This window comes from Nilaparvata lugens, chromosome 13 (assembly GCF_014356525.2).
Source record: "Nilaparvata lugens isolate BPH chromosome 13, ASM1435652v1, whole genome shotgun sequence".
NCBI lineage: Eukaryota > Metazoa > Arthropoda > Insecta > Hemiptera > Delphacidae > Nilaparvata > Nilaparvata lugens.
In genome coordinates, this window is record NC_052516.1 from 5,159,682 (window position 1) to 5,171,680 (window position 11,999).

The 11,999-nt window shown below is 33.2% G+C and overlaps 1 protein-coding gene across 2 annotated transcripts in view; it reads right to left on the reverse strand.

Moving 5' to 3' along the window:
• The window catches only part of LOC111046129 (interleukin-1 receptor accessory protein-like 1-B), a 66,508-nt gene extending 54,977 nt beyond the window's left edge, over positions 1-11,531 (reverse strand). Inside the window, exon 1 of one of the 2 annotated variants that reach the window (XR_005572733.1) lies at positions 10,957-11,531. Coding sequence is in view for 1 of the 2 variants with exons in the window: in XM_039439634.1 (XP_039295568.1) it covers positions 10,957-11,174 (218 nt within the window). In the remaining variant the exon portion in view is untranslated. The remainder of the gene's footprint in view (positions 1-10,956) is intronic. The other variant, XM_039439634.1, reaches the window with a different exon arrangement.
• Between the last annotated feature and the right edge of the window lie 468 nt (positions 11,532-11,999).

Consider the following 11,999-nt stretch of genomic DNA (forward strand, 5'->3'; position numbering starts at 1 on the left):
TAAACAAGGACAGAGATTGTCAACTATCTCTAACATCCAATAAGGAAAACTGAACGAATATTGTTTGGGGAACAATGGCAGATGACAGTTTTATCCTGTTTTCCGAAAACATGTTTGTCGTAATTAATTGGCAATCAGTTTCAGACGAATTGAGTTTCATTTCCTCATGTCTACAACAACTTTCTTTTTTAAAAAAAAGAAAACTTTAAAAAAAAAAAAAACTTTCCTGTAAATTAAAACACTCACACTAGTACTCAGTTTATACTATTAACGTCACCATGTTGACAGTGAAGGCAGATAAAGTTTATAAAGTTATAGATGTTAGTATCAACTTTATCTTTGTCTAAAACCTTTTCCCATTTAGTTGGAGTTGGAATACACTATATTGAATCCCACATTATAATAGCAGTATTTGATTAACATTGGTGTTGCTATCCTTGTCTATCATTCGACAAAGCACATATTGCTATCCTCCTCTAGTTCCACAACGTTCCCAGATCTTTTTCTAACAATGAACAAATATAATAACAAATAATTTTAACTCAATCACAATGAAAATTCATTATCTTTTAATCATTGAAAAATTCATTTTCTTGACGATTAAAATACTAGTAGTTCTGTGAACAGTAGACCTCACGCAGTATTCCACAAGTACCTGATTGAAACTATAGACCTTATGGAAATACAGCAATAGACTGGCTTCTCCACACATCTGTGCAATCACTTGTCAGCTGATTTATGATAAATAATTCTATAGTCTGATTTTTACTCTAATATTGGCGTATGAAGGAGGCTCCTTTTTCCTTTTATATTACCCTTGAAATGCAAAATTTCCAAAAACCTGGTATATACGTCGACGCGCAATTAAAAAAGGAATATACCTGTCAAATTTCATGAAAATCTATTACCATGTTTCGCCGTAAATGCGCAACATATAAACATTAAGAGAAATGCCAAACCGTCGACTTGAATCTTAGACCTCACTTCGCTCGGTCAATAATTGATCATTTCAAACAAGAATAACAGTTAATATTACATCAGATATTTCGGTATCAACTATCCTCTACAGTTGGCAAGGCAATCCTCAACTATCCTGTAGGCAAGGCAAGGCAGAGAATCAGTATCAGCTATCCTCTACACAAGGCAGTGGCAAAGCAGACAATCGGCAACGCTGGTCTCTTACCTTTCCTCACTGCAATTATAACCAGTGAGAATAGAATATAACGCGGACCCCACTATATACAGTAGTTCAATTTGATTACAAAGATATGTGTAATTCTCCATCCAATTTATTATAATTTACATTTTTGTCTTATGTATCTTGTATTTTGGCGAAATAAAATCTACAAAAAAGGAATACTTTTTGTGGATGACTAGTAGCAAAAACTAATAATCCAACACCATAACCAAATATGAAACTTAATAAACTTCAAATAAGGTGCTGCAAGGTGTTAAAACTCCCATACTCCCAGTCCATTTTCAAATATTTTACAAAATTTGCCCAACTCTTGCAATTGTATTTTCCCCTGATGTAAACACAATAAAACAATAATCAATCTATTTGAGACCGTGAAAAACAATAGCCGCAAAAGTAATTAATCAGCATTTTCCATAATAGAGTCGCAAAAAAAATTGTGAAATAAATGAGAATGATAAATTTTCACAAGCCGCCAACCGTTCTGATGTCATACTTAGGCTAGATTTGTGAGAAAATTTATCGGATGAATCTGGTTTAAATGTATATTTTTAGAAAATATCGAAAGATCACTCCCACAGTCTGAAAAATTGCCATAGATCAGCATCCTCATCTTCATGTCAGAACTTGAATAAAATCTTTCTTTGTTATTGAAAAAAATGGAGAATCGTAGAAAAATTGACATTGTTGAAGGAGTATCAATTGAATTATGAATCATATAAGTTGACAGAGAGAGAAAGAGAGACTGATTGATTGATTATATGCCTTTATTAGGGCGGAGTTAGGACTCCTGGTCCTCTCTGCCACACAACCCTTTACAAAAAAATCTGGTGTGGTACACTCACACAACTTTCCTTGCTCATATTTGAATCTACGATCAGACTTCTTTATATGTGTATATATAAATGTTTTCAGAGTGCTTTTTCCTTTGTGTAAATTGTGAAATTCAATTATTTTAGTCGTGATTTTTTCAAAGTCGTCAAAAATGCTGTTCTACAGATGAAATATCTCGACTATGTGTTCTTTTTATGAACTGCGCTACCTACATACCTCATGCACGAGAAGGAGGTTACTAAGTCCATTTCTCAAGGATGGGGTGGACCCCCCATCAGTTTCCCAGAACGGAGACTCATGCCAGTTGATAGAGCTGATAAATGACTATACAGGGTATGAATTTGAAAAAAATCGGTCAAGTTATTTTTGAGAAAATCGTGAAAAACATGGTTTTTTAGTAATTATCCGCCATTTTTCTCAAGAATATAACGGATCTCCTGCAATTTTCCCAAAATAAATAGCTATCCATGGTATAAATTTGAAGAAAATCGTTAGAGCCGTTTTCGAGAAAATCGTGAATAACATGATTTTTTAGTGATTATCCGCAATTTTTCTCAAGAATATTACGGAGCTCCTGCAATTTTCCAAGAAATGAGACTCATGTCAGTTGATAGGGCTCATAAATAGCTATCCATGGTATAAATTTGAAGAAAATCGTTAGAGCCGTTTTCGAGAAAACCGTGAAAAACATGGTTTTTTAGTGATTATCCGCCATTTTGAATTCATTTTTATTGAATTTATATTGTGGGATCCTCATGGTATAAGGACCTTAAGTTTAAAATTTCAAGTCAAACGGTTGATTAGGAATGGAGTTATCGTGTTCACATACATACACACACACACAGACCAACACCCATAAATCATGTTTTTGGACTCAGGGGACCTTGAAACATATAGAAAACTTGAAATTAGGGTACCTTAATTTTTTTTCGAAAGCAATACTTTCCTTACCTATGGTAGTAGGGCAAGGAAAGTAATAAGGAAAATTTTACATAAGAATACAAAGATAGCATAGATACATTTGCATAGAATAGAGAGAGAGAGAGAGAGAGTGAGAGAGAGTGTGAGGGGGGGATTTTATTCTATACTGAGGTCCACGTTATAATGGTAGTGGAGAAAGATAGGAGAAAAACGTTGCCGAACCTCTGTCTTGTCAATGCCTTCAATGGAGGATAGCTGATACCGGTATATCTGGTGTAATATAAACTGTCCATTCTTTACAATAATCAACAATTATATTTTATTCATAAAAAAAGGATTTTTCAGTTATTAAATCACGGATTTTCATGATTGAGATTAAATATATTGTTAATCATATTTCTAAATTGTTAAGGAACTATCTGACAAGGTTGAGGAGCTAGAAAGGGATAGCGCTATCTGGTTTGTTAATGATAGACAAGGATAGCAACACCAATGTTGATCAAATACTGCCATTATAACGTGGACCTCACTAATAATATCCTGAGATTCACTACTGTCACCATTGGTGGAATGGACAGCATTGATGTTTTATATGGGCGGAATTCTGTCAGTTTAAAGTGAATCTTACTGTAAATTTATATGTGGATTAAACAATGGTGGGAGGACTCTTGAATGAATATAGAACGTGGGATTTTTAGTTTTCAGTTGAGAAGAAAATATCAAAATTTCTCCCTATGTTTCTCTTTCTCCTACTTACTGTGTCTCTCCTACTCTCTTTTGGTAGAGAGTTAGTGGGAAGAATACTTCGAATATTCTTTCCAAAGAATGGAGATTGATATTTCCAAAGCTCCGCCAATTTATGTAGATGCATAACAATATTATCTATTTTATCTATAGTTATTACAAATTGTTTTTTTTTCATATTACTGTATATATAGCTCAATAATTATTTTCTTAATTTATATTTTGTAAATTCATCCATAATTTTGCTGTATTGTAAGCTATTGTATATAAGTGTATAAGCCAGTATATATTGTAATCTACATAAATAAAGTACTCAATCAATCAATCTCTTTCTCCTACTTACTTTCTGTTGGAGATTAATCTGTTAACTCTCCAATCATAATACACTCTAAATCAAACTATTCGATTCCATTCTATCATAGAGATTTATTCTATAGTGTGGTCCACGTTATAATAGCAGTGTTTGATTAGCAATGGTATTGCTATCCTTGTCTATCATTCAACAAAGCGGATAGCGCTATCTCTTTCTCGTTTTGCTCTGTTTCCAGATCGTCTTTTAACAATGTAGAATTAATTGACAAATTAATATTTCATCTTAATTATGAAAATTCATTATTAAATTATTGAAAAATATAATATATTTGACAATTTTAAACAAGAATGAACAGTTAATATTACATCAATAACCTGTATCTGCTACCATCTATACAAGACAGAGGTTCGGCAACGTTGTTCTCCTATCTTTTTCCACTACCATAGCGCTATCTCTTTCTCGCTTTGCACTGTTGCCAGATCGTCTTTCAACAATGTAGAATTAATAATTAACATTAATATTTCATCTTAGTTATGAAAATTCATTATAAAATTATAATTTCTTGCTTGATAAAATATAATTGATTATTTTTAACGAGAATGAACAGTTAATATAACATCAATAAACCTGTATCTGCTACCATCTGTACAAGACAGAGGTTCAGCAACGTTGTTCTCCTATCTTTCTCCACTGCCATTATAACGTGGACCTCACTATAGTCTATTCTTCAACATGTATGAATGAAAATTAGGATAGAACGTCACTGGATATTGGATCTTTCTGGATATTTTTCAAAATTCTACATATATAATAGGAGTGGTGGATTTCCCGACAAATTAATTCCAAGGCCAATCAAATTAGAAGGATGGAACGAGGCAGATCTCCAATTTCCTCTGTAAATTACAGATGATAGCAATCCTAATCATAGCTTTTTGGCAGTATCTACAATTTCAATTATTTCCCTCTGAATATGAAATGATTCAACAGATGAATGATTCCACATTCTGACGAGCAAAACATATTTTCCACTGTTGGGAACTCAATATTTTAAATTTTGGCTATATTATCTTCAATTGCAATTATTTCTCTGTGAAAATAAAATGATTCTACAGAAACCATCCTGAATTCTGGAGAGCCTAAAATATTATCCAGTGTAAGTTCCGGTTGCATAAAAGCCCGTTAAATTTTAACTGTGATTAATTCCTCGAGAACCAATCAGAGAAGCCGCCTTTTCAAAAAAACATTCTCTGATTGGTTCTCGTGAAATTAATCACGGTTAAAAGTAAACCGGCTTTTGTGCAACAGGCTTTAAGACTCATTTTGAACGAGTAGTGAATTTAGCGAGGTCTTACATTTGATTTAAGGCTCAATTCATTGTCCGTTTGTGGGTTGGTTTGTGCGACTGGAACCTTTGAAATATTTTATCAATGAACTAAAAATTTAGCATGTTACGATTGTAATGATTTATAATGACTGTACCAACTTGAAGTTCTTCAACTGTATGGATAAATCTATATTTTTGTTGAACTAAATAAATATTCTACTCTGTTCTAATAACAACACATTTTTTTTTGAACAACCATTGAAACCGACTTCATTGGCCAGTGAAATTGACTCACACCTTTATCCTTTTTGATGATTTGAGTATTCATTCTTGTTTTAGATGATCAATTACATCTTATTCGCCAATAAAATATACTTTCCAATGATGAAATAAAACATCTCTATACCTGAAATTGCAATTCCTACATTGTTATAAAAACCAGTTTCGTTGCGGATCTAGAAAAGGATAACGCTATCTGCTTTGTCGAATGATAGACAAGGATAGCAACACCAATCTTAATCAAATACTGCCATTATAACGTGGACCTCACTATAGTGTTAAAACTTGAATACAAATCACATTGAAATAAAGTCATATCTGCAACTGACAATCAATGTTCACTCACATAATTATTAGCTATAGCATAGAGAAACAATAGCGTAAGTAGATATCCCATGGTATAGGGCATTCATGTCGCAACTTTTACTGTTATCTCAAGCCGATAACTGTCGATTTTTACTGTATGACCGGGTAAGAGTGTATAAACGGCACAATATGAGAGACTATTAGAGTCACACAGCTTTTTGGGAAAGAAATACGTGGACTATCGGCTTGAGATAACAGTAAAAGTTGCGACATAAACGCCCTATACCATGGGATATCTACTCAAGCTATTGTTTCTCTATGGCTATAGATATCTACAATTTAGTCACAGATCCTTAGTAAACAGTTGACTATATTCAATATTATATACTATTATAATATTTACTACTAGCAGGTAACCCGAGCCTCGCAAGGGTCTATTTTAAAACTTGACGTAATGAAATCTTGAAGAATGAAAATAGGCCTATAACCATCCTGGGTAAATTAGGAATCAAAATGCAAAATTTCAAGTTAATCAGTTGAGTAGTTGAGACGTGATGATGCGTCAAACATATTTCTCCTATCCCGTACGTGTATAAGCCAGTTCTTTCCTTTATTATAATATAGATAATAACTATATATTGTCAATAGTTACTATAGTTTTCGGCCCCTAATTATATTGACAGCTAAGTGATTACAGCTACATTCCTTCACTAATGATACGAAACAGACGATAAAATCCCGTTTCCAAATAAAATCTGGACTATACAACAGTCCTCACTTACTTCATCTATAAATCGTTAACACTGAAAGTCAACAAAACCAACTGAATGGAATTGGAAAATGATATTTCTTATTTTCTTCCGAATCATAAACACTAGAAGTCAACAAAGAGATGAATAAAATTGGAAAAATAAGATTTCTTATCATAATCTGAAGCGTAAACAATGGAAGTCAGAAGATAATAAATAATATCTCTCATCATTTGGAAGACTGAATAGTCTTTCATTATCACCTTCTAGCATATAAATAAACCTGAATCTAAGCTTCTATATTAGACTTTGATTTGACTATAGTGAGGTCCACGTTATAATAGCAGTGTTTAATTAGCAATAGTATTGCTATCCTTGCCTATCATTCAACAAAGCACATAGCGCTTTCTCTTTCCCGCATTGCTCTGTTGCCAGATCGTCTTTTAACAATGAAGAATTAATAATCAATTAACAAAATAATATAATCTTAATTATGAAAAATCAATATGAAATTATTTAAAAATATAATTTTTTGCTTAATAAAATATCCTATTATATTAAGCGAGCAATTCCTGTATTTATATATCTAGTTATTTATGTTTAACGGATCTCGAAAACGGCTCTAAAGATTTTCACGAAATTTGGAACATAGTAGGTTTATGATATAAAGATTCGATTTCTCTAGGTCTCATCCTTGGGAAAACTCGCTGAACGACATTAAAAGGATAATTCATCCTTGGCTGAAACAGCTGTGGATAGTAAAAAAGTGAGTGAAAAATCAAAATATCGCATTCCCGAAATTCATAAGATGACATAATAGCCAGCTGTGAAATATAAACACGATCATTTTAGAGAATTGTGTTCTGTTTATCAATAAATAAAAATAACGAGCGAAGCTCGGTGCCCCGATATTAATTGATTATTTTAAACGAGAATGAACAGTTAATATTACATCAATAAACCTGTATCAGCTACCGTCTATAGAAGGCATTGACAGGAAAGAGGATCGGCAACGTTGTCCTCCTATCTTTCTACACTGCCATTATAACGTGGACCTCATTATAGTGCTGAAATGCTGTGACCAGAGACTATAGAATTCAATATTATATTGATTCAAATATTATATAAAATATTTTCTCATGAAAACTCGAAAACCTCAATCATTCAAAGCTTTTTTTTAAAAACTGTAGCAAGTACAATACTCTTTCTTATTCAAGCACCAGCAGGTAACCCGTGCTCCGCAAGGGTCTAATTAAAAACTTGACAAACTGAAAACTTGAAGAAATGAAATCAGCCCTATAACCATCCTCGGTAAATTGAACATCTATATGCAAAATTTCAAGTTTATCAGTCCAGTAGTTCAGACGTTACATGTCTGATATCCTTTACATGTATAAACCAATTCCTTCCTTTATTAAATAGTATAAATTACATAAATAAATAATCCAAAATCTGAGTATTGAAGAGTGTAAATTGTATTTTGAAAAGTGAAAGTGACATAACCAACATTTTGATTTGGACAGTATAGTATAAATGTGAAATGGGACAGTTTTGGGCATGAGCCTGTTGTGCCTTTCCTCATGTTAAGTATTTGTACACACTGTGATAAATAAATTAATAAAATCGTCGTGAAATTCTAGTCTTCAACTCCAAATATTTCATACTAAACTAACTGATAGTTGTTAACTATTAGTTAAAAATCAAGAATCACCCACGCGATATTCAGATAAACACCAAAAATACTCCACACTGGAACTTCAGTCGAAAACAGTTAAAACCAGTTAACAACAGTTGAAACTGGATATTCCTGAAAACCTACCGGACAGTAGACCTTCCTAGAACCATAGATGAATATCCCATTCCTATTCAAGCTATTCATATAGTCTCTGAAAGGGTGGCCCATTATAGCTGAAAGGTGACGTTAGTTGTATTGTCTCTAGACAATATTGTAAATGGTATTGTCTCTGGACAATATATTGTATTGTTTGACCATAGAACAGAATAACATGGAGGTGTCACTCAACAACGTTATACTTGGAAAAACAGTTCTAAACAGTAGTAAAGACAATATGAATTCCGTTTCTATAGCGTTGGGAACAATGAATTCTCACCGGTTTTGAGGAAAAGGACCCCACTGAATATTGGTAATTAACTGATTTTGGTAATTTTTGTGAATCATGTTTTCTCTTACCACACCTTCTATCTTTGTATTTCTGTCAACTCTCTCACTTGGTAGAGATAACTCACAGTTTGGTAGAGAGTTAGTGGGAAGGATATTTTGAATATTCTTTCCAAAGAATGGACATTGATATGTCCAAAGCTCCGCCAATTTATGTAGATGCAATACAATATTGTTATTCCAAATGGCTTTTTCATATCATATACAGTTCAATAATTATTTACTTAGTCTATATTATGTAAATTCATCTATAATGTTGCTGTATTGTATAAAAGTGTATAAGCCAGTATATATTGTAATCTACATAAATAAAATAATCAATCACTCTCTCTCACACACTATCTCTTTAGGGTTGTGTGGCAGAGAGGACCTAGAGTCCTAACTCCACCCTCAACAGAGGCAATTATTCTATTCTCTTTTTCTCTCTGCATATCAAGTTGAGCACTCAATCAATTAATCTCTCTATCACACACACACGCTCTCTCTTTAGGGTCGTGTGGCAGAGATGACATTTAGTCCTAACTCCGCCCTCAATAAAGGCAATTATTCAATTCAATTCTCTCTCTCTCTCTGCATATTAAGTTGAGCACTCAATAAATTAATCTTTTTCTCTCTCTCACGCTTCATCTTTCTTCTAGTTGTTTGTTAACGGAAAGGACATTATTTTATAATATCCTTTTCAAAGAAGTCAACAATCTGTTGAAACACCGCCGATTTATGTAGTCACATTACAATATTATATCATCCTTATTAGAATTGCATTAAATCTTTATTCTGATTCATCAATTTTTCATACTTTGTAAAATTTGTTGAATAATCAGCTAGACTGTCATCAAAGCGAATTAGTGTATAAGTCAGAAAATATTGTGACTTACATAATAAAGAGCACTAATCTCATCTCTCTCTCTCTCTTTGAGAATGGACAGCTAAAGAGGTCCAAACTTCAACGTTTCATGTGTAACATTAGGCCTACAGTAATAAAAATACCTTAATTTTCGCATATTTTATCACCTATCTTTGCTCAATATTATTGTAAAACTTTACAGTTGAGTTGTGAGTGATGTTGTGGTACTTTTCCATAATGAAAACACAATTTTTAATTGTCAAACACTTTTTATTATTATAAAATATTATAATATAGCCTATACGGTACTTTCCAGCCTCATACTTTTCCAGTATTATAATATAATACTTTATTATATGCTTTACCAGCCACATCTTCTACGAAACCAGGTTCTGTATATATTAGTTTTATAATAATAAAAAGTGGTTGACAATTTAAATTTGTGTTTTCATTATTGTTAAACTCTTCAGTCTACAGGGAATCATGATTCATCATCGTATTGCAGTATATTGCTGTTAATCATTTTTCAGACTAGAACGTGAGTTGAATTTTGTTTCAATAAACACAGAAATAAAGGAATTTGAATCACTTTTTTCTCTCTTGCTTCATTCTTCTCCTGATTGTGTGTTAATAATAAGAATATTCTATTATAACCATTCCCAAGAATCGACAATATAGTTGAAACACCGCCGATTTATCTAGTTACATTACTCGATATATAAGTACCGGTAACATTATTTTAACAATAACATTACATTAGCCTACTCATTATATTATCAAAATTAAAATTGTATTCAATCTTAATATTCTCACCAATAAATTCTTATATATTGTGAAAAATACTCATTTAATAATTAGCTTCATTGTCATTATATACGGTAGTGAATTGGAGTATAATCCAGAAAATATTGCAACCTACATGAATAATGAGTTAAATTCTCTAATCTTATCCTGCTCACTCTCTTACTCTGTGCCAGTTGCACAAAACCGGTTGAATTTTAACCGTGATTAATTTCACAGGTACAAATCAGAGAAGCCGTCTTCTCTAAAAGGCTTCTTTGATTGGTTCTCATGAAATTGATCACGGTTAAAATTTAACCAGATTTTTGCAACCGGCACTAAAGCAGTGAATTGAGAAGACAAAAGTATTGACCAAACAGGAAGATAGAGGCTATTGACAATGACACTTGATAATTGACATTTTAGAAAACGATAAAAATTGGGGAAAAGAAAATGTTTCCAAACCAAAAAATAAATACAAAACTCACCATTCGATACTCCGATATCCTTTGGCACAGCAATACAACGCTTTAGTGGTCATATTTGATACAGCATACTCAGCCGAACTCAGTTCTTTTGCAAATTCCAGTAAATTTCCAAGTGTTCTGATTCGATTTTCCGAGCAATATTTCTCCAACGCCGCCTTACTATCTTGCACCACGACAAATGTCACAAAAATTACAAAGAACCACAGTTTTCCACTCATTTTTGCCCCGAAAATTACTCAAAAAGACACCAAGATTACACCAAAAATAGCTCAAAACACGAGATACCAGCAGACACGTTGGGAAAGTTTGGTTAGAATTACCTGTAACGGATTTTTTTGGGTACCGTTTCAGGTTTTAACGTGATAAAACAAACAAAAATGTTTAGTTATGAAGGATTAGATCTAATTCAACATATTAGAAAATCTACGCAGAGTTCACGACTATCTCTATTAACTAGTCAAGAATCAAAAAAACTATCAACAATATTAATTTTGATAAACCGGGATGTAAATCTTGATATTATCAAACAATATCAACAGAGGCTAGACGAGAACTGTGTCTGAGAAGTGAGAACTGAGCGGCAGGCCAGCAGAGGAATGTGTTTACCCCACTCTAGGTGGCATAGGTGGTAGAGAAAGGAAGCTCCTTGATACAAACTGTGAACCGTATCAAGTCAACGTGTATCATTTCGTGATTGCGTATCATCTTGGTGATAATATATTTGAACATCAACAGTTTGTTGTAAACTGTGATGAGAAACTATAGACTTTAGGTCTACTAGCCCCTGTGGGTTGGGGGAGCTTTGAGTCGATCATCGTAGTGAAAACCAGAACAATGTGTTGAAAACCTGAATTCACCCACACTATCCATGCTTAATTGTCGTAGGAGGCGACTAAAATGGACCTCAAGGCAACACCAGAAGTTGCCTTGCCTTCAAACCCATGGGATCTGCCCCTCAGGGCAGTTTTGGAGGGGCAAAAAGAAAAACCCAAGAGACCAGAGATGGGTGAAACTCCAGACACAAATGAGGGTCAAGAGGCTGA